The 19,471-nt window shown below is 44.3% G+C and overlaps 1 protein-coding gene across 2 annotated transcripts in view; it reads right to left on the bottom strand.

The window, feature by feature from the left end:
- The window catches only part of RTN4 (reticulon 4), a 223,482-nt gene that overhangs the window by 32,657 nt on the left and 171,354 nt on the right, over window positions 1-19,471 (bottom strand). For both annotated transcript variants that reach the window (XM_078649486.1, XM_078649487.1), the window contains one exon: window positions 9,034-9,103. In XM_078649486.1, the coding sequence (XP_078505612.1) occupies window positions 9,034-9,103 (70 nt within the window). The remainder of the gene's footprint in view (window positions 1-9,033; window positions 9,104-19,471) is intronic.

Raw genomic sequence — 19,471 nt, forward strand, 5'->3', positions numbered from 1 at the left:
TCTATACCTTTTCTTCCCCAACATATACTCAAAACACTCCATAACACGTACAAATTACCCTAATACACACACGCCCATACTGTACCAAATATGGCCAATCAGAACAATCTAATGTCATTCACAATTTTCTTCCACCCACTATCACATACATCATGGGGTAATGGGCCAGCCCGCTTGAGCTTTGGGCTAACTTCACTATGAGTGACTGCATTCTGCTCTTTTGCAAGGAGCACATACTCCTACAATGTAGTTCCCTGAATGTCAGGTACTAATTTTAAGACCTTGGTAAGGGCCTGACAGCTCCCCCAACAAAATGGTTTTTCAAAAACTACAACTAAACAGAACAGGTGCTGACAAAGCATAGAGGCCAGCCGCCACTTCAGACCTACTGGCTGGCCAATGCTTGGTTACAGTTGTAGTACTTTGAGAACCCCAGGTCTGTGAGCATTAAGAGATGGGCTTCAGGCATGTTCCTGTGTAAACATATCTAGAATGCTAAAGCAAGATTAGTGATAACTACCCTCTAAAACTTTCACAAGAGATTGGTACCTCTGAAAGGTAAGTAAGGATGTACACAAGACGTTTAAGGAGACAGCACCGCAGGGCTCTACCACCCACTGGCAAACCTAATATATGTTCCTGCTTCAGTGTGTTTGTTTTGTACGTGCTTACCCTCTACGTGGAACCTCGAGGCTTGAAGAGCTAGATGAACAGGTTAGATATCTATCAAGATGGGTGGGTGTGGCAGTTTCTTAATCTAGCCTGGGTATCCACAGATCCCAGAGTGGAAAAACACCAAAATTAGCTACCCAACTGCAGTTGGCTATGTCTCCTCTAAGAAGAAACAAGTTACTTACCTGTACCTACAGTTCTCCAATGTTCGTATCTTTTTTAGTTGTGCATGCTTTAATTAGTTCCAGAAATCAGGCTAGTAACTCCATAATATATAGCAATAAACATTGTTAAAATGGAACGAGGCCAAAGTAGTGAATTAAAAATGCTGTAGAGCTTGCAAACTTCAGCCAATCAGATGTATGCATTAGCACACTCTCTCTCTCTCTCTCTCTCTCTCTCTCTCTCTCTCTCTCTCTCCCCCCTAGAGGTCACCACAACTTGGATTGTCAATGCACTTGAATAAAGACTAACAACCGGGGAGGGGTGCGGGTTTCATGCGAATCTATGAAAGATACCAACACTGAAAAAATGTATTTGAAGGAAAATAATGTATTGCTTCTCCAAGACTGGATCTTTCATATATTCACATGCTTGAATTAGAATAGTTAGACAATAGTACATTTAGGAAGAAGGAAGCAAGTTCACCTTACTTAAAGAGGATGCAGAAAACTTTTCTTCCCACTGAAAAATCTGCTGCTGCATCGATCGATATCCAGGCAGTAGTGCTTGGTGCGTGAAGGTTTTTCTTTTGTTTTTTGACAGTGCATGCAGTTCACTCGCTCTTTGTGAGGCTTGACCTGTAACTGAAAAACTGCACTACTTCTTCTTGTCTTGACAAGAAGTAGTGCAGTTTTCCAGTTACACATTCAAATGGGGTATCATGAGGCACCTGAGAACTGTGTTGAGCTCACAAGGTACCAGTGGCCGTCGAACATTAGGAAGATTTGAAATAGCCCTTTCATACATTGTACCTTAATATGTTGAGAAAGGAAATATGGACAAGATGGTAGTCTGTATCTGGAAACTGCAGCCAGATGGACTTTGACCGAAGCGTGCTTGAGGTCTGATGTGGCAAGATGTAATAAATATGGCAATATGTGATGGGGTTGCAAAGCCAAAGGATTTGGGCTTTTACCAGCACCCGATACAATCTTTTTCATTTAGCATTGCACATTTTCTAAGTCGATGGTCGTGACCAGGTGACCAAAGTCATCAGGTGCAAGGGTCTGTGGTTTAGAGGCTTCAAGTTGTGGTGCAGAAGTGGCCTTCCTTTCTTACACTCGCATTCCAGGAGGATCTTAACTGGACCAATAGAGCCACTCGAGAAATGCAGAAGCTCAGTGCGCCAGTACTGTCTCAACCACCCGAGGTGATCAATATTAATTTGTGTAGCTCCTCCTTTGGCTTGTTGAGAAGTCCTCCTACCAGCAGAACTGGCAGAAATGTGTACACAAAGGGGGGGTCATTTCGGACAGTCTTACCTGCCACACGCCACACGCCGCTGCTGGGGCCCACACGCTGCCTGTTCCCCCCGCCGCCGTTGTCTTTCACCTGCAAGGCCGCCGGGGAGGAGAACTACAGCTCCCAGCAGGCTGAGCGGGTCACTTCCTGCTTCCTGGTTCTGCTCGCCCGGAGGCGCTGAAAAAGAGGAGGCTCCCTCCGCGTCGCGGGACGCGCGCCGGGCTAAGCCCGGGCAAAGGGCGGGCCCTCTGTGGCCCTCAGAGGCACTAGAAGGACGGGACGGGCCACCCCCCTTGGTTCCGCAACAAGAGGAGGTATATCGTTGTGAACTAGACATTGACATTTTATGGACAGTTCATTGTCCCCTGTAAGCCATTACCGTCGTACCACACTGCATTATGTCACTCAAGGGGACCTACAAGAAATCTCCTTTATTGCGCGACCCAGGCCAGGGGTCCTTAAACTTTTCCGTGACTAGTAGATCATTGCCTACCTCTAGTGAAGATGTGAATGACCTGCGCCAATCCATAGTTACTAGGCAATCTCCCCCACTGATCCCATATAGTCCGCAGAACTTGCCTTTTTGGGAGGAATTAAACGCTTTATGTGGTACTAAGTATGCCCTAGTGGCATCCCCATCCCCCGTAACAGGCATCAGCACCATTACCCCAATTAGGGAACCTTGCGACCCATCCTTATCTCTAACAGATATTACCCAAGGTATTGCATTGTTTCAGGGCCCAAATGCTAAAAGGAAACATGATGGGACAAATGGCAGCGGATATATCCCGAAAATACCAAAATTCTGTGAAGGGCTTACATTGCCAGTCACTAACCCCACATTAACTACGGTGGAGGCTGGAAAGTGTGACGACCAAGTATCCTCTCCCCATTTTTCTTTTTCTTTTCTGTCTCAGTTAGAGCTATTACTAAACTCCATTGTATTACCATTGGTAGAAAAAAATCAATCTCTTGGGTGATAGACTCACAGGTATCGAGAAAATCATTCAAGCCAACTCCCCACCAACCCTTAAAGGTCCATCTAATAGGGGAAGAGCCCCCTCACCAACCACCATAAGAAAAGAGATAAACGCTACAACTAAAACCAACTCACCGGCCACTACTAAGAAGGTACTACCCAATGGCTCTGACCTATTTATTGCCCCCAATACTCCTTTGCCTATCAACATAAGTAAATATGCCCAAACTTCTCCACAATTTCCAAATAAAACTGCTACAACTGCCCCTAAAGTCGCCCCTAAATCTGGTTTTGTTAAGTACACTGCTACCAGAGTGGATTCAAACAGAGCAGCATCCATACATTCACCCCCAGAAGCCGCCCCATTTGTTCTTGTTCTCTCGGGAATACCGGCACCCTCCAACGGGAAACCCGAAAGACTCAAGGAACTCTTAAACAAGGTCATTTTCTGGCTATCCAAAAACAGGACACTGACACCCAATCACGATGGTGGAATCCTGTGTGTAAGAAGGGTGGGCTGGTTAGGGTCTTTAACCAAAGACATCAGTGGAGATCTGGTCCTAGTGAAATTTAGAAATAGAAACATTGTTCCCTATCTTCGATCCAACCCGCCCCAAAAAGGAGACGGCCCCATATCTGTGTGGGACTTACATGACTTCTACCCAATGCAGCCAATATATCCGGTCAATACAGATTATACCCATTTGCTGGGAAGGGGTCCCCACGCTCTCAGTGGTTGTAATGTTCTTGCATCTAAGAGACTTGATTCGCGGTATAATGGCTGCAACTGCTGATGAAATTGTATAAAGGGACAGCCTAATGTGTTAGCTTAGTTGGTAATCGCAATTTTACTAAAACTGGAAAGTACTTCAAAAGTCTGGGCATAGGTTCCTTAATTTTTAGACATTTTTATCCTGTAGATATATGATTGTATTGTATTATCGCTTGTATGTTTGTTGCCTTTTCTTTGTTTTTTGTTATGATGATTGTATTTTACCTGTACGCTTTTATGATTTGAAAGAAAATCGAATAAAGCATTATCTGATCAGTGTACACAAAGATGTTGCACCAGCTTCCAAAAAACACTTCTTCTGATCCCTGCTTGCAATGTCTCCTGGAGAAATAGACAACAATTCAAGTATGGCACTCTCCACCAAACTAGTGCCTACTTTGTAGATAATGGTCTGCAGCGCGGGATTAGAGCAATGCAGAACGACATGAGCCCCATAAAACACTTGTATTGTCATGCTGGGCCTAGAGAGTCCATATCATGGACACCATTTGCTGTGCTGAACTTTTCACTTACAAAACAAAGTGCTTAAAGGTTTGCTTAATGAATTAAATGGAAACAAACCAAGACTCCAACACTGAGAATGCATTAGGCTAATGCACGAAGGCTCAGACTGGAAACTGTTCATAATGACATGGTCTCGACAACAGTCAATGGAGAGAGCCAAAATGGTTGTGGCTAGAGCCTCCAGCATTGTTACTCAATCGGGTGAAGGAAATGCTTTTCGTTTTAAGCGTTGAGCCATTATCCAAGCTAAGTCAAGAAGTTGCAGGTCGTAGAGAGGGTTTGGATTTGTTCAGGTTGAGCCAGTGGCTATGGAATAATCCCAACTGGCAGTTGTAGATTCTTCTGCCTCTCATGTTCAGCCTGCTATGAGCCAGTTGTCGACATCGGGTTCAACTTGACAGTCCATTTTGTGTAGATGTGCAGCAATTGGTACTAGGCACTTTGTGAAGACTCCAGAGGCCTGAATCTACAGTGCTGTCCAGCCCCAGAAAACTAAGAAAATCCTTGCGATGCTGCTGAATATGGATAAGAAAGTAAGCATCCTTGAGGTCTAAGAATGCCAGCATTTCATCTTCTTGCAGAAGGACCTCCTGAAGTGGGGCTATCCAAAAGGACCGAAATTTGAGGAACCGGTTTAACCTCACAAAGATCCAAGATGGTTCTCCAATCGCTTGTTTTCCGTTTCAATAGGAAATAAACTGGAATAGACGCCCTGGCTGCCTTCATTCTTGGAAACTACCTCTATGGCTCCTTTGAAAAGGAGCCCAATGATATTCTGTTGCAAAAAAAGGCTTGCTTATCTATGTCTTTGCCTCAAGCCTGCAACACTATTTTGTGATGGCTGTAATGTTGCTGCTGAGACCTGGAATGTCCGTGGCAACTGAATGAGTGACAATACTGGCCACATAGTCCTTCCTGAGAACCATATTGTGAGGAGCCTTCACTGTATGGTTGTTCTCCTTAAACCGCCAGATCCAGAGAGTTTGTTAACCTGGAGTGCTCCCAGGACGCTTGGTATGCCTGGATCAGTCTTGATGCCTGAAATGCCTCCTCTACATGTTTGTCATCTGGCCATCAAACTGCATATCTTGTTCTTTCCCCAGCTCATCTGGGCGAAATGGAGTGCTCTTTAGCAATCCCTAATAATGGGGAACTGCTCAACCTGCTATCTGAAGGAGGTCTACGATGGACACTGCCATCACTGTGATTAGTTTATCTTCAGGAATCAGTTCTAGGAGCAGTGAATGTCAACTTCATCAGTTGGTGGTAAGATGACAAATGCCTGGAACTTCAGCGATCATCACAGAATTCAGCGGTGAGCAGCATATGGAAGCATCCACCATCAGTGACAGTTTTGCATGCAGGAAGGAGGATAACGTACTTACATGTAATCAAATTTCTCGGTCATGGGCAGATTCTCGGAGTACATGAGTAGTACATTTTCTCTGCACGCGAGTCTCTGGAACACTTTTTATTATCCATTTGTTAAATGAAAAAAGCATTGAAGTTGTGTCACCAGAAACAGAAGTCCCGGAGAATGAATCAAATTAAAGTACATGGCAAGATGTGGCAGCACCAACATATCTTTATTTGGCAATATCTGGTGTGCTACAGTCATGAATAAACTTCCATATGGCTGCCATTGCAAATTATAGAGAAAGAGTGAGTAAGCTCCGAGCTTTCAGCACAAACGAGCCATATATGGTGTTTATCACAGCAAATCCTCCCTCCCAAATTATGCTTTATTTAATGAATTCTCAATGTGATTTCACAATTCTATCCATTTCGTTTCCAATCTTTTTCTGGGCCAATATACTCCAGCAGAAAAGGCCCATCATACACTAAACATCAAGCACCAGATTAGGAGTTATACAGAGGGATACCCCCGCAGATGGGATCCTGCTCTCTGCTTGACCACAAGAGGCCTGGTTTTCCCTCAACTACCAGGTGCATAAGCACGGGGTCCGATTTAACCAGCTAAAAAAATCCATCTGGGAAATGTATGTGGATTGGGAGGGGCAGTGAGCTCATGCTCAGTTTAGCCCACATTTAGCCCCCCATCTACTGCATGGGGGTGACATGGAAGACTCTTCCCTACCTGGCACTAGCCTCCCTGCCCAGGATGCCATTGCAGCCTCCTGCATCCCCGCCCTGGATCTCCCAAATAGCTGTGATCCTCTTGCTCCCATTTATCAACCTGCAAGTGAGAAATGAGAGCAGGAAAGTGTCCATTATTCCCCACAGACTGGAGATCAATATGCTAGGCTTTGCCCATTAAAACCAGTTCATCATGTTATTCTTCATTCCAGCCAGAATAACGGCCAATTGGACGGTGCAGGGGAGGAATAACTGGCTGGAATTGGTAACTCATAATTGCTCCCTAAACGGGTTAATGGATATTACTTAACAGACTATCTAAATGGTTTTTTGTCAATTATAGAGCAGCTAGCCCAGATAAACCTTCCGGAAGGCAAATGACAGATAGGGGGATCGTATCATGCGTCATTAAATGCTATCTAAAGCCGAACATTCCTGAGACATGTTCCGTTAGAGGACCAGTCTATCACATGTAAAGCAGTTAATTTGGTGCATATAAAGATTTTCCCTATTCAAGACATCTAAAAAGGCAGCCATCTGAATGTCAGTTCATGCTTTTGAGTAGTACTGAATCTGAATCCTATAGGGATACCATAGTGATTCAGGCCTCTCCATTTACCCTATTTCCTAGACAGCTCCGTAATTTATTTATTTATATTTGGAGACCTCATTTTCCCGGTTTTTCATTTACTAATGGTTCAGTCACGCGCACTGTATTACTGATACGGCTTATTGCATGCAGTTTTTTTTAAAAACAAAAATGTTTGCCTTTTATATGTGTGATATAACATTTTTTTATTAAAAAGTGTTCTGTGGATTCTGCATGAGTGTGAAGATATTCTGTTTATTGATAATCATGGGAATCCGAAGAGAAAAACGATCTCCACATCTACAAAGGCCTCACACCACAACTCCAAAACCGCACAGTATTACCCACAGCCCCCGTCTCTTCTTGCCACGCTGTAGGACCAACAAGGGACATAAAAGTCGACAATGCACTCACTCTCAAAGACATCAACACACTTGTGCTCCATACTTGGAGTTGCTGCTGTGCACCATCCATTGTTCCCCATGTGCACCCAGCACCCTCAAGCAGAGAGACAGTGTGACTAGGCATGCACACCTCAGTATTGTAATGACCTAAATCTTAAAGTTACTGAGCATTTCAACTTGACCATGATAAAAAATTGTCGGACTGGTTTAGAAGGTGAAACCGCCTTACCCGTACAGGCTATGGCTCAAGCAAGCCATGTTTGAAAAACGTCCACATTTCTTCATCTACCCATTTGGTAAACACATTCATTCCTAGACATGTAGGCCTCACATTCCCGTTCTGACTAATACTTTGTTTTAATCAGTTATAGGCCTATTGTCCCAGCACACATTTCCTAACCTTTCCTCCCTGCTCAAAATTGACTTCTGAGAGTGGTTACTGTCACAGACCGTATGACCAGGTGTAAGATAGGGTTTCCTGTATTGACAGGCACATAAATGTATGTCCCTTCAGATCAGAGACACTGGAGGCATAATTGACAGTTGTATGCAATGCAGTGCAACATCTGCAAAGAAAGGCCAGTCAAAATAAATCTACATTATCTAAAAAGTGTCGAAATTGCATTGGTTATGGGTTGATTGGAGCAAATATTTTCACACTGGTTCTTGATAGTGTCAATCATAGGTCAAGCAGGGACTCAATCCTATTCAAATCTGCTACCTCAGGACGGCTTACATGAATACTAATGGCCACTTCCAGCTGAATGACATGGCTTTCACATGAATGTTGGTACCACACAGGACTGCAGAGAGACCAGAAGGTCTCTTGGATGCTACACTAAGGGAGAGAAACACCTAGGATACCTACTCATGTCTTAAAAAAATGTCTCACACAGGTATCCCAAGTAAAACAATAAGATGGTTTCTCATGAGTCCACAACCTTAGTTGTTTGTTTTTTACATTAGCACACACACCATAAGTGTCCTGCTTCATCATCGAATCTCAGGATTAAAAAATGTAATCATACCAGGAACACCAAGAATAAAAGTATACCAAGGTGTTCCGATGTATATTTATTGTAATGACCCTGGCAAGAGATTACATAAAGTGCTCCCTGGAATATGGCTAAGCCCATCTCGGTTTTTAGGGATCAGGATGAGAGTCAATGATAAAGATCAATGGGATGTGTGAGGATCTGAAAATCAAACAACCAAGATTGTGGACTTGTGATAACCAATCTTCTTTTTTTTTTAAGCCCAAGAATGTATCATTCTTCAAGGGCTTCAAAAAGGGCATGGGGCACTGATAAAGAATACTAGACAGCACTGTTTGTAATCCTATGCTGTGGTACCTTTAGGATGATTCACAGTTTTAGATATTTGTTTCAAGCAATATCCTTAGTACAACTGTTAATTCTGCAAGATAAAGCACAACCTTGCAGTTCACAGGTAACTATCAGTAAGAAAGCATTTCATCCCGATTAATAATGTACATCAATTCTTAATTCATACTTCGCACCATGAGACTTACCCAAAATCAGTAGTGTCAGACCATTGAACAAGGCACCAACATATGTGAACACCCACATCAACACTGCAAACTAAAAAGAAGAAAAGGTATCTATCAGTAAACAGTTGTATCCATATTCAAAATACAAGACTGAGAAAAATTTCCAGGGAACTATATCTTTAATAACGTCAGCCATGCAAGTATTTTCATTTCAATATACATACAAGTATTTTTACAGTAACCCATAAATTACACATTTTTTCAACAGCTTGGGGATGTTAATCGATATAAATGAAAATTAAAAAAAATACCGTAGCAAAGAAGCCCACTAGGAGAATACATTTACACTCACTAGATACATAGATTGGATTGTCATCATATTTTTGTGTAGCGATACTAGTAGATGCCAGCGATGCAACAGAGGCATTGTTGTGAGTCAAGGATCTCATTTCATTTGAAAATATCCCCTTGCTTAATGACACGATGATGAACTAAACAGATGAGAAGAGAGTGCAGGAAGTGACTACTAGAAAGAGGAACTCTTCGGCAGAATTCTATTGGCTCTGGAGCCCGTGAAGTTTGTGCTACTCCAACAGACGTTCGGCATGGCAATATAATTAACCCACTCACTTCCATACTGGAGCGCGTAAAGACCTGCCTTCGTTTTCAGCTTCAACTAGATTGCCCATCAGCATCTTGCCTCTGAGATTCAAAGGCTTTTTGAAATCACTTTGTCGATCACGAATTTCACATATACAATTTTGGGCATGAATGCAGGCACCACATATTGCTAGAACCTCAAGGCGTTTAATGAAATCTAAGCAAAAATAACCAGACTTTCATGTTTCTGCATACTTAGTTATCCTCAGTTGATCTTAAAATGTGTGGCACATGGTTCTAGAGATTAGTACTCATCATTTGTCTCCTCTGGGAAATGCCCTTGAAGGATGGTGGATAAAGTAAATTTTTATTCATAGAGGTGTAGCAGTATTTTAGGGAGAGTTCAGATATAAAATATATTTAGCAAAAACATTACTCTGCTGCGTATTGTGAGCCACGACAAGCTTTAAACTGTCCTCTTTCTTGGACTAATACTCATTGGAGTGAAGTTAGGGTGAATGTGTCCCAGTCATGAGCACTAGAGCAAAGTCCCACTGCTGAGTTTTTAAGACGTGGACCTTCTTCAAATGGCAAACAGTGACTGGATCAAGAATAGCACCGCAGTAACCCACTTTGGGAAACAATTAAGCCCTTAGTTTCCTGGTCAGGCTTAAAGTTGCCAAAGCTAGCGATAGCTGGGAAATGTGCCATAAGAGGGAGGGAAGACTTTCCCACTAACATCCAGATTTTATCTGTAGCCAATAAGTCTATGCCAAAAAGGGCTTGTTGCCTTAGGGCCTCTCAGTCACCCCTGAACGCCTCCTACAAAGATCAACCCTTACAGGGACCATGCCTTAGCTGAAGTACTACATAGGCACATTAAAGAGTGAGGCTAGAGCACAGGGGAAAGCGATCCCAGCTCTGGCTCAGTTCCATTTATCTCTTGTCCCCCCTGCATGCCTTTAAAACATGAGCATTTCTGGGAGCAGACATATTTCACTAACAGAAATTAAATTGCAACATGAGGAATAACCTTGGACTTTGCACATCGATCCTTTTCAACTATCTACTCTTTTCCTCTCTGCCCTTTCGGTTTCAAGTCTGCACATAAAATTATCTTTCATGAAAAGAAAAGATGAGTGCAAGTAATCTTGTGGGACCAAAAAGCTGCTTCCACTGTTTCAAGAAGACTTGCACAGAATGGAGGCGAGGCAGTAAAGGGGGGGAGCCTTCATTCGGTTACCCTTCCCACAAAAATATTTTTTTGATTATTGTAATTTAATAGCTATCAACAAGGAAAAAAGGTATCACAATGTAAACTTACAATGCATTGGAGGATCACCTCAACATTTCTAGAAAAATGTATCATGGGTAATTTTTATCGTACAAAAACATCAGCTACGATTCTAAAAGGAATATGGAGTGAAGGTTCATACTTTATTTTGTAGGCCTGGGCGATGAACACCACCCCGTTCGTGGAGTTTTCTGTGCTCCACGGAGCTCCGAAAAACTCCATGCCGCTTTGCGTCGTTTTTCCCTTGCTCACCAGCATCAAGTTGGTGAGCGAGTAAACTCCACCTCCCACAAGATCTCAACTCTGGCAGTCTGATTTTTCAATGTTGGCAGTTGCGGATGGTCGTAACCGATCACGTTGAGAAACCTTTAGTTCTTGTTGCGAAAGCTGCCGCTCTGGTAGAAAATCTACTTGAGCGCCAAGAAAATAAGCTGTGCCATGGTGCCATTCGTGCGGATTTTACAGTGTGGGAAAAACACCCGGCGCTGAAAAGCAACACAAACTGCATGACCAAATACACCACACCGCTTGCGGAACTCCACGTAGCCTGCTATTTTAGTATCTCCTGCTAGTAGTGGCAAACAATCAAGTTACTTACCTTCAGTAATGCTCTTTCTGGTGGATGATCTAATTGCAGATTACACACCGTTTGAACATTCCAAAGCACCAGAATGGATCTGTAATTTTTAACAGCAACTGTTCCAGCACGTAGGTGTGTGGTGCCACCAGGTTCTGCAGTGACCTGGCATCTCAGAAAGCGAAGGAAGGAATCTGCATATAGGCATCTCATGTAGGCACCTAAGTAAGTCTCATCTAACTTGGGACCAAATGAGAATCATAGAGTCCACTCCAAAGAATGGAGAGGAGGGAGCCCGGTAAGGAATTCCCACCAGACAGAGAAATATCGAAGGTAAGCAACTTGTTCTTCTGTTGGAAAAGCCTAATGGCAGATTCTGAACTTTTTTGAATAGATACCAAAGCAGTAATTCCAAAAAGGTGGAAGGTCTGAGGAGTTGACTCATGCCAAGAAGTCCGCCAGAACTGAGCGGAAGCAATGTCCCCCTCTGCAGACTTGACTGCTGAGGCGGTAGTGATGCACTGATGCCCAAGTGGCAGCCTAGCAGATGTCCAGTACTGGAATACCCTCACCTATGTGGTTTTGGCAACCTTTGCTCTGGTGTATTGAGCCTATAGGCCCTTGGGAGGCTCCTGCTTGGCTATGACATCATATTTTTATTCACAGGATAATCCACCTGAACATGGTTCGTTTCTGCACCATCCTTCCCTTCTTAGCACCAGCAATACCCAGGGAAAGCTAGCCATCAACTCTGTACTCTTTGTGAACTCAAAGTAAAAACTGGGAGCTCTATTCCAGACCACCCCATGAGGCCCTCCTTCCCCACTGAAGGTATGTGTCTGAAAGTAAAAGGTGGGAAAGGAACTGAACTGGCCCGTGTAGAAGGGTGACAGGACTTTCAGCTGAATTTAGAAATCAGTCTGCAGCACTAATTTGTCAGTGAAGGATGTGGTATGGGGGTTTCACTGACAGCACCTGCAGGTCACTGACAAGGTGTACAGAAGTAATTGCAACGAGCAACAATTTGGATAGCTAGAAGTTGCAGAAAACATCTGCGCATAGACTCGAAAGGCGACATCAGCAAGGAAACGAGCAAGTTAAGGTCTAACTGAGGTATCAAGAAAGTTAGTGTAAATACGTACACGAGTCCTTTTAGAAAGTGCATCAGAACTGGGGACTTGAATACTGAAGATTGGTTAGGCTAACAGAGGCTGAAAGGGCCAACTAATAACATTTAATCTGAGCCTACTGCAAAGTCTTGTTGGGCCAGAAATGGCAAACAAAATATCAGATTACTTGCCGGCTAACGCACTAGGCTACAAACTTCATCATCTAAAGAAACCGCCCAGTTGCAGCAGCTCAATCTCCTCACAACGAAGTGAAGGTTGTGGAGATTCAGGCGTTAGGTCCTACCGTGTTGTTGAAACAGTAGGTCCTCTTGAAGAGGTTTGCCAGATCAGAGGACAAAGCGCTGAGGCTCAACAGATGAGGGAACCATACTCTCCTGGCCCAAGCCAGAGCTATCAAGATAATCTGAAGCTGCTCTTTGAAGATCTTCGTCCAAACTCATGGCAGTAAGCAGCGAGAAGGTGCACAGGGAACTTGTGCCCCACAGCAAATAGAACGCGAGTCACAGGGAGCCTCCTGGTAGAAAAAAAACAGTGTGGCAAAGTCATCAAACCAAAGCACACCCCACTGGGCAACGATAATGTGAACCACCTTAGGATAGGAGATGTCATTCATGGTCCATAAGCTGATGTCTACTCAGAATGTGCACCCTTGTGTTAAGTGAGCATGTCAAGTTAATTACTACTAGAAAGAACCCCTATAGGTTCAGCCACTTCTAAAGTAGCAGCACCTACTGACACTTGGCCCCTGACCAGTCACTGCCCTGTTTACTGCAGTACAACATGGCGGTTGTGCTGGCTGTTAAGGCCTGAACTGGCCTACCCCTAAGGGATGGGAGGAAGGCCTTCAGAGGACACTTAATGGCTCAGAGCTTGCTTCACTGGAGACAAAAGGCCCCTATGCAGACTTCTCCAAAATGGCCACCCAACTCAGAGACTATGCATCCATCACCACTGTGAGCTCTGGTCAGGATAGAGAGAACAGCCTGCTACATAATAGATTGGGGTCCACTTGCCACTACTGAAGGTCTAGGGTGTCTCCTTTGATATGCAGATGCTGTCCAAAAGACAATTCTGATGTTGAGCCCACTAGAGGCAGACGTTCCATTGCGAGTCTTGCATGTGACTGCAGGCACATAGGACACATGAGATCCAGAGTCCAAAGAAGACGAAGAACAACTGCACCAAGACCAAGGATTGAGCCCGACCCGTTTGACCATACTCTGAATGAACCAGACTCACTGTGGGTGAGAAAAAGCCTTCAACACCATTGCGTCCAGGATGACACCTGTTAAGGAAAATCTTGGACCAAGCATGCAGTCAGACGTGCAGTCGTGCTGACGGGAAAGCCCATAGATGACAGAAGGGTTACAAGACGGTCTGGAGGAGGTTTGCAGCAGACTGCGGCAAGCCTGCTCTCAGCAGCCAGTCATCAGGATATGGAAAACATGCACCTCTGACCAGCTTTAAAGGAACAGCAGCTACTGCCATCACATCCTTAAAAACCATAGAGGAAGGCAGCCAAACGGTAAAAAGGCAAATTGAAAATGCTTCAATAACCACCACTAATCAAAGATAGACCCATGTGGGACTGCAGAACTGGCACGTGAAAGTAAACATCCTGAAACTCCAAGAACAGAGTCGAACCAGCAAATCCAGGACAGAAAGGACCTGGGGTGAAGTCAGCATTGTGACATTTTCCTTTTGCATGAGGGGGCTCAAATGGCAAAAATCTAAAAGCGAACTGAGCCCTTCATCTTTTTGAGCACCAAGAAATGTCAGGAGTAACATTGCTCTTCTTTCTCTACTTCCGTGACCAACTCTATGGTCCCCTGGAGGAGTGGGATTAATGGACACAACGTAATAATGATACTTTTGCCACACTGGTGCCAATGAAGAGAAACGGGTGCACAATTGATGTGGAATCATTACCAAGCCCCCTGTTTGGTTTAGGCGCAGTTTTGTACGAGTGAAGGTGACAAGTGGTGCTTATTTTGTGTGCAAGATTATGGTTGGTTTGTTTGTTTCTGCAGTGTGACCGTATGAGGGAACGATGTTTTGCTGGTGTAGGCTAAAACAATGGTATATCTGTACAGGTATACATGGCCATACATTTAAACAAGCATTGGAAAAGTTAAGAGGCGTCTACTTTAAATTGCTGAGTTATTGGCTTGTCAAAGCTTCTAGACTGCATCAGGCAAATGCAGGTCTCAAGACGCATGCGCGCCCAGCAATTTTGAAATGGGCTTCTAAAGATAAGAAACCCATACAAAATGACTGCCATGTATCTAGACACTAGTGTCTTTTTTTTTTTATTTACTGTTCCAAGGTATTGAGTGGTAAATGAGAAAAAAAAAGGAGCAGCCCGCAAATTGCCCCCTACAAAAATACAATAAAAATCTCATGAAAGAGCTAAGTAAAAACGTTTCAGTGGCGCTACAGCAAAGGAGAGAGGCGGTGAAAAAGTCAGAACATGGGTGGGAGGGATTCATTTGAAATAAAATACATCTACAAAAAACAGGGTGGGGAGTGGATGGGAAGCAATGTACAAACTTGGGCGAGTTTGAGGAGAAGTAACAGGACAGAGTAAACACTTTCACTCCAATGGAGCGCTGAAAGTTATATTAAAAAAATACCCCAAACTAAGCAGTGGAAGGATACAACTCGTCCAATTAGAAGACGTGAGACCAAAATGCTCCTGGGGTGGATAACAAAGAAAAGGACGGAAAGCAGCTGAATCAACAGCAGGGGAATGGGATAGACAACAACCATTAAATCAGGAGCAAGATACTGGCTCAAAAACTACTCCAAGTAGATTGAAAACAATATGTCTGGCCAACAGACTGCATAAGCTGTCTGTAGCAAAGACCTAAAAACCAACACCAGTGGGGCATTCTCATGATAAAAAATGTGTTACAACAGGTTTCCAGGCCGAGTTGATAAACTGCATGAATTTAATACTCGGTAGAGCACAAAACAGGCACCAAAGACTCATAATTCTAATCACCAGATCTGTGATATGCCAACAGCTGTCCAGCTACATCTTAAATTATCCCCATGGGAATAAGGTGAAACCATAAACTAAGATGCCTAATTGTTTTCATTATGGCAATTGAGTTATAACCATAAGACTTTTCTTGTCCCAAATTATATGGGTCTCGATGGGTCAAGCATGTTTTTGAGTGGCAAATCTTTGAAACACTCGTCACAGGATTTAACTTTATTGCAGTCTGGTAAAATCTAAAAATTGGAGGTTGCAAGTTGAAAATGTCATTCCCAATATTTATGGATTTTAGTGATTTATCTAGGAGGGTTGACAGATACCTTATTGCACTTTAATTTCAAGTGTCAAAAGGCGCACGGTGTATTGTGAGCAAAATAAGCAAATAGTACATTCCATTGATCAGGCTTTCCTAATGGCCTGAATCCAAGTATAATTTGGGCCTTAAACATCTTATTTGGAAGGCTAATCATCGGTCCAAAGGTGTAACATTTGATTAAACCTAGCCAACTTGAAGTTTGCCTCGATGAGCTTGTTTCCCCAAGTCACATCTAGCACAGGGAAAACAGCACCAGGGAAACAGATGAGTGGTAGATGGTATGCATGCAGACTTTAATTAACCTTTCAATACAGTTCAAAAGAGAATATATATATATATATATATATATATATATATATATATATATATATATATATATATATATATATATATATATATATATAAAATTCGACAAGTTGCCCTTGAGAGATGCTGCTCACGTCGGGGTAAATGCACACCACTTCACAGGCGACAGCAGGATTAGCAGCCTGCACCCATCCCAGATGCCATACGCGTTTCGAGCTAATTGTAGCTCTTGTTCACTGGCTACTTGACGACAGGAAACACCAATGTCAGAACAAATCACTTTTATTTAATTGAGAGTCCCCGCCCCAGTGGGCGCGTGGCATGATGGTTAAGGTAGTTCCAAAGTTATAGCCACACCGAGACTTTACAGTTCTTTGACCAAGTGGATGGTATTCCTGCCCCAAGTCAATAAATCATCCTTGTAAGGTGAGCGGCATGCACGCAATGCCTTTCCTCTGTCAGTGCCGCTGTGAGCGAGGCCCCCTTCGTCCATACCTTGCGCTCGTGGTTTCCAAACGCACTGGATCCGCCCTCAGGCGTCGGAGCATCTCGCGGCCGGACCAGCCGCTATAAACAAAATTCGACAAGTTGCCCTTGAGAGATGCTGCTCACGTCGGGGTAAATGTCGTGGACAGAATACAAAGCGGCCGGTCCGGTCGCGGATTTACCCCGCCGCTATATCAGCGGCTCCTGGAGTGCTCAATAGACGATGGGCACCGTTGAGGAAAGCAGGGGGCCTGAGCCTCAGTGTTAATTTGGAGGAGTACCAGCGGTACAGCCGAAGTCTTTTACCCAACCGGGTTCTACATTTTTACAGTGCATGCGGAAACAGGGCACTTGCACGAGGAACAGGCTTAAAGTCATTAGGCATAATGGCGGACTACCTTATCCACAATGCCGCACGAAACACGCCCACATGGGCGGGACTTCAAAACTGAATAAAATCACCTGTTCCATACTTTATGTTTCCGTCATTCATTTTAAGCCAGTGAACAAGAGCTTCATATAGCTCGAAACGCGTATGGCAGAGTTAAAAGCTTGGAGGTATGCAGATACTTTTTCCTCCTGGGGCGTCGAGTGCAACAACCCCGGCTTGCGTGGTAAATCCAAGAGGGCGAACCTGTGGACAGAATACAAAGCGGCCGGTCCGGTCGCGGATTTACCCCGCCGCTATATCAGCGGCTCCTGGAGTGCTCAATAGACGATGGGCACCGTTGAGGAAAGCAGGGGGCCTGAGCCTCAGTGTTAATTTGGAGGAGTACCAGCGGTACAGCCGAAGTCTTTTACCCAACCGGGTTCTACATTTTTACAGTGCATGCGGAAACAGGGCACTTGCACGAGGAACAGGCTTAAAGTCATTAGGCATAATGGCGGACTACCTTATCCACAATGCCGCACGAAACACGCCCACATGGGCGGGACTTCAAAACTGAATAAAATCACCTGTTCCATACTTTAGGTTTCCGTCATTCATTTTAAGCCAGTGAACAAGAGCTTCATATAGCTCGAAACGCGTATGGCAGAGTTAAAAGCTTGGAGGTATGCAGATACTTTTTCCTCCTGGGGCGTCGAGTGCAACAACCCCGGCTTGCGTGGTAAATCCAAGAGGGCGAACCTGTGGACAGAATATATATTGAATATGCTACTTACCAGTATGCATCTGTTCTTGGCATGTAGGGCTGCTAACATTCATATCTTAGCATTAGATCGCCGCCTAGTGTTGGGCTCGGATGATTGCACATTGTTGTCCTGGAAGAGTCTTCGAAGTATCCTGAGATAGGTGGCTCCTCCCCTGGACTACAGTGCGCATGGGCATCGGCTCCATCCCCAGATTGTTTTTCGCCATTGTGGCAGAAGATGGAGTGAAAAGTGTAAAGGATGTCCATGCTAATGAATAAATACAATAGTATATCTGCAGCTGCGACAGGCACCGGGGAGGAGGGCGGGCGATATGAATGTTAGCAGCCCTACATGCCAAGAACAGATGCATACTGGTAAGTAGCATATTCAGTTCGAGGCATGTGGGCTGCTAAATTCATATCTTAGCATAGAATACATAGCAGTCCCTCCATCAGCGGCGGTTGCCCGTGCCAGCTGCAGAAACTTGAAAAAGTGTTTTGAGAACAGCCTGTCCTACAGCAGCTTGCTGTTTGGAATGCACATCAACACAGTAGTGTTTTGTGAAGGTGTGTGGTGTGACCCACGTGGCTGCTCTGCAAATGTCCTCCAAAGGAATGTTCCCCAGGAAAGCCATGGATGCCCCCAGTTTGCGTGTGGAGTGCGCCCTGGGGGGTATTGTTAAAGTGCGCTTCGCTTTCTGATAACATATTTGGATGCACTTAACAATCCACCTGGCTATCCCTGCCTTGGAGATTGGGTTGCCTTTGTGTTGTGGTGCGAAGGCAACAAAGAGTTGCTTTGTCTTTCGAAAGTGTTGTGTCCTGTCTATGTAGTACATCAACGCCCTTCGTACATCTAAGGTATGGAGCATCCTTTCCGCCACCGTTTGCGGGTTTTGAAAGAATGCTGGTAAGTCAATGGTCTGATTTAGATGAAACTGTGACACCACCTTAGGAAGGAATTTAGGGTTAGTGCGTAGCACTACCCTATTTGGGTGAATTTGAATGAATGGCTCTTGTATTGTGAGCGCTTGCAGCTCACTGACACGCCTCAGAGACGTAATAGCTATAAGAAAGGCCACTTTCCACGTAAGGAATTGGAGCTCACACGAGTGCAGTGGCTCAAATGGTGGTCCCATCAGTCTGGTGAGAACGACGTTGAGGTTCCACACCGGAGCTGGTGGTGTCCTTGGGGGAATGACTCTCTTCAGACCTTCAAGGAAGGCTTTAATGGCGGGCACTCTGAAGACAGAGAGGTGCTGCCTGTTCTGAAGATAAGCCGCTATGGCTGATAGATGTATCCTAATGGAAGTGTACGCCAGATTGCACTTGTAGAGATGTAACAGATAGCAGATGATGTTGGGGATAGATGCATCTAGTGGGTTGATGTCATTGGACGTACAGTAGATGACAAAACGCTTCCACTTAGCAGCATAGCATGCTCTAGTAGTTGGTTTCCTCGCCTCCTTGATGATACTCATGCATTCTGGAGGTAGGTTAAGGTATCCAAACTCTAGGACTTCAGGAGCCAGATCGCCAGGTTGAGCTGTTGAGGATCTGGATGCTGAATGTCTCCATGGTTCTGCGTCAAAAGACTGGGCGTGAGGCGCAGTCTT

Source organism: Lissotriton helveticus, chromosome 6 (genome assembly GCF_964261635.1).
Source record: "Lissotriton helveticus chromosome 6, aLisHel1.1, whole genome shotgun sequence".
Lineage (NCBI taxonomy): Eukaryota > Metazoa > Chordata > Amphibia > Caudata > Salamandridae > Lissotriton > Lissotriton helveticus.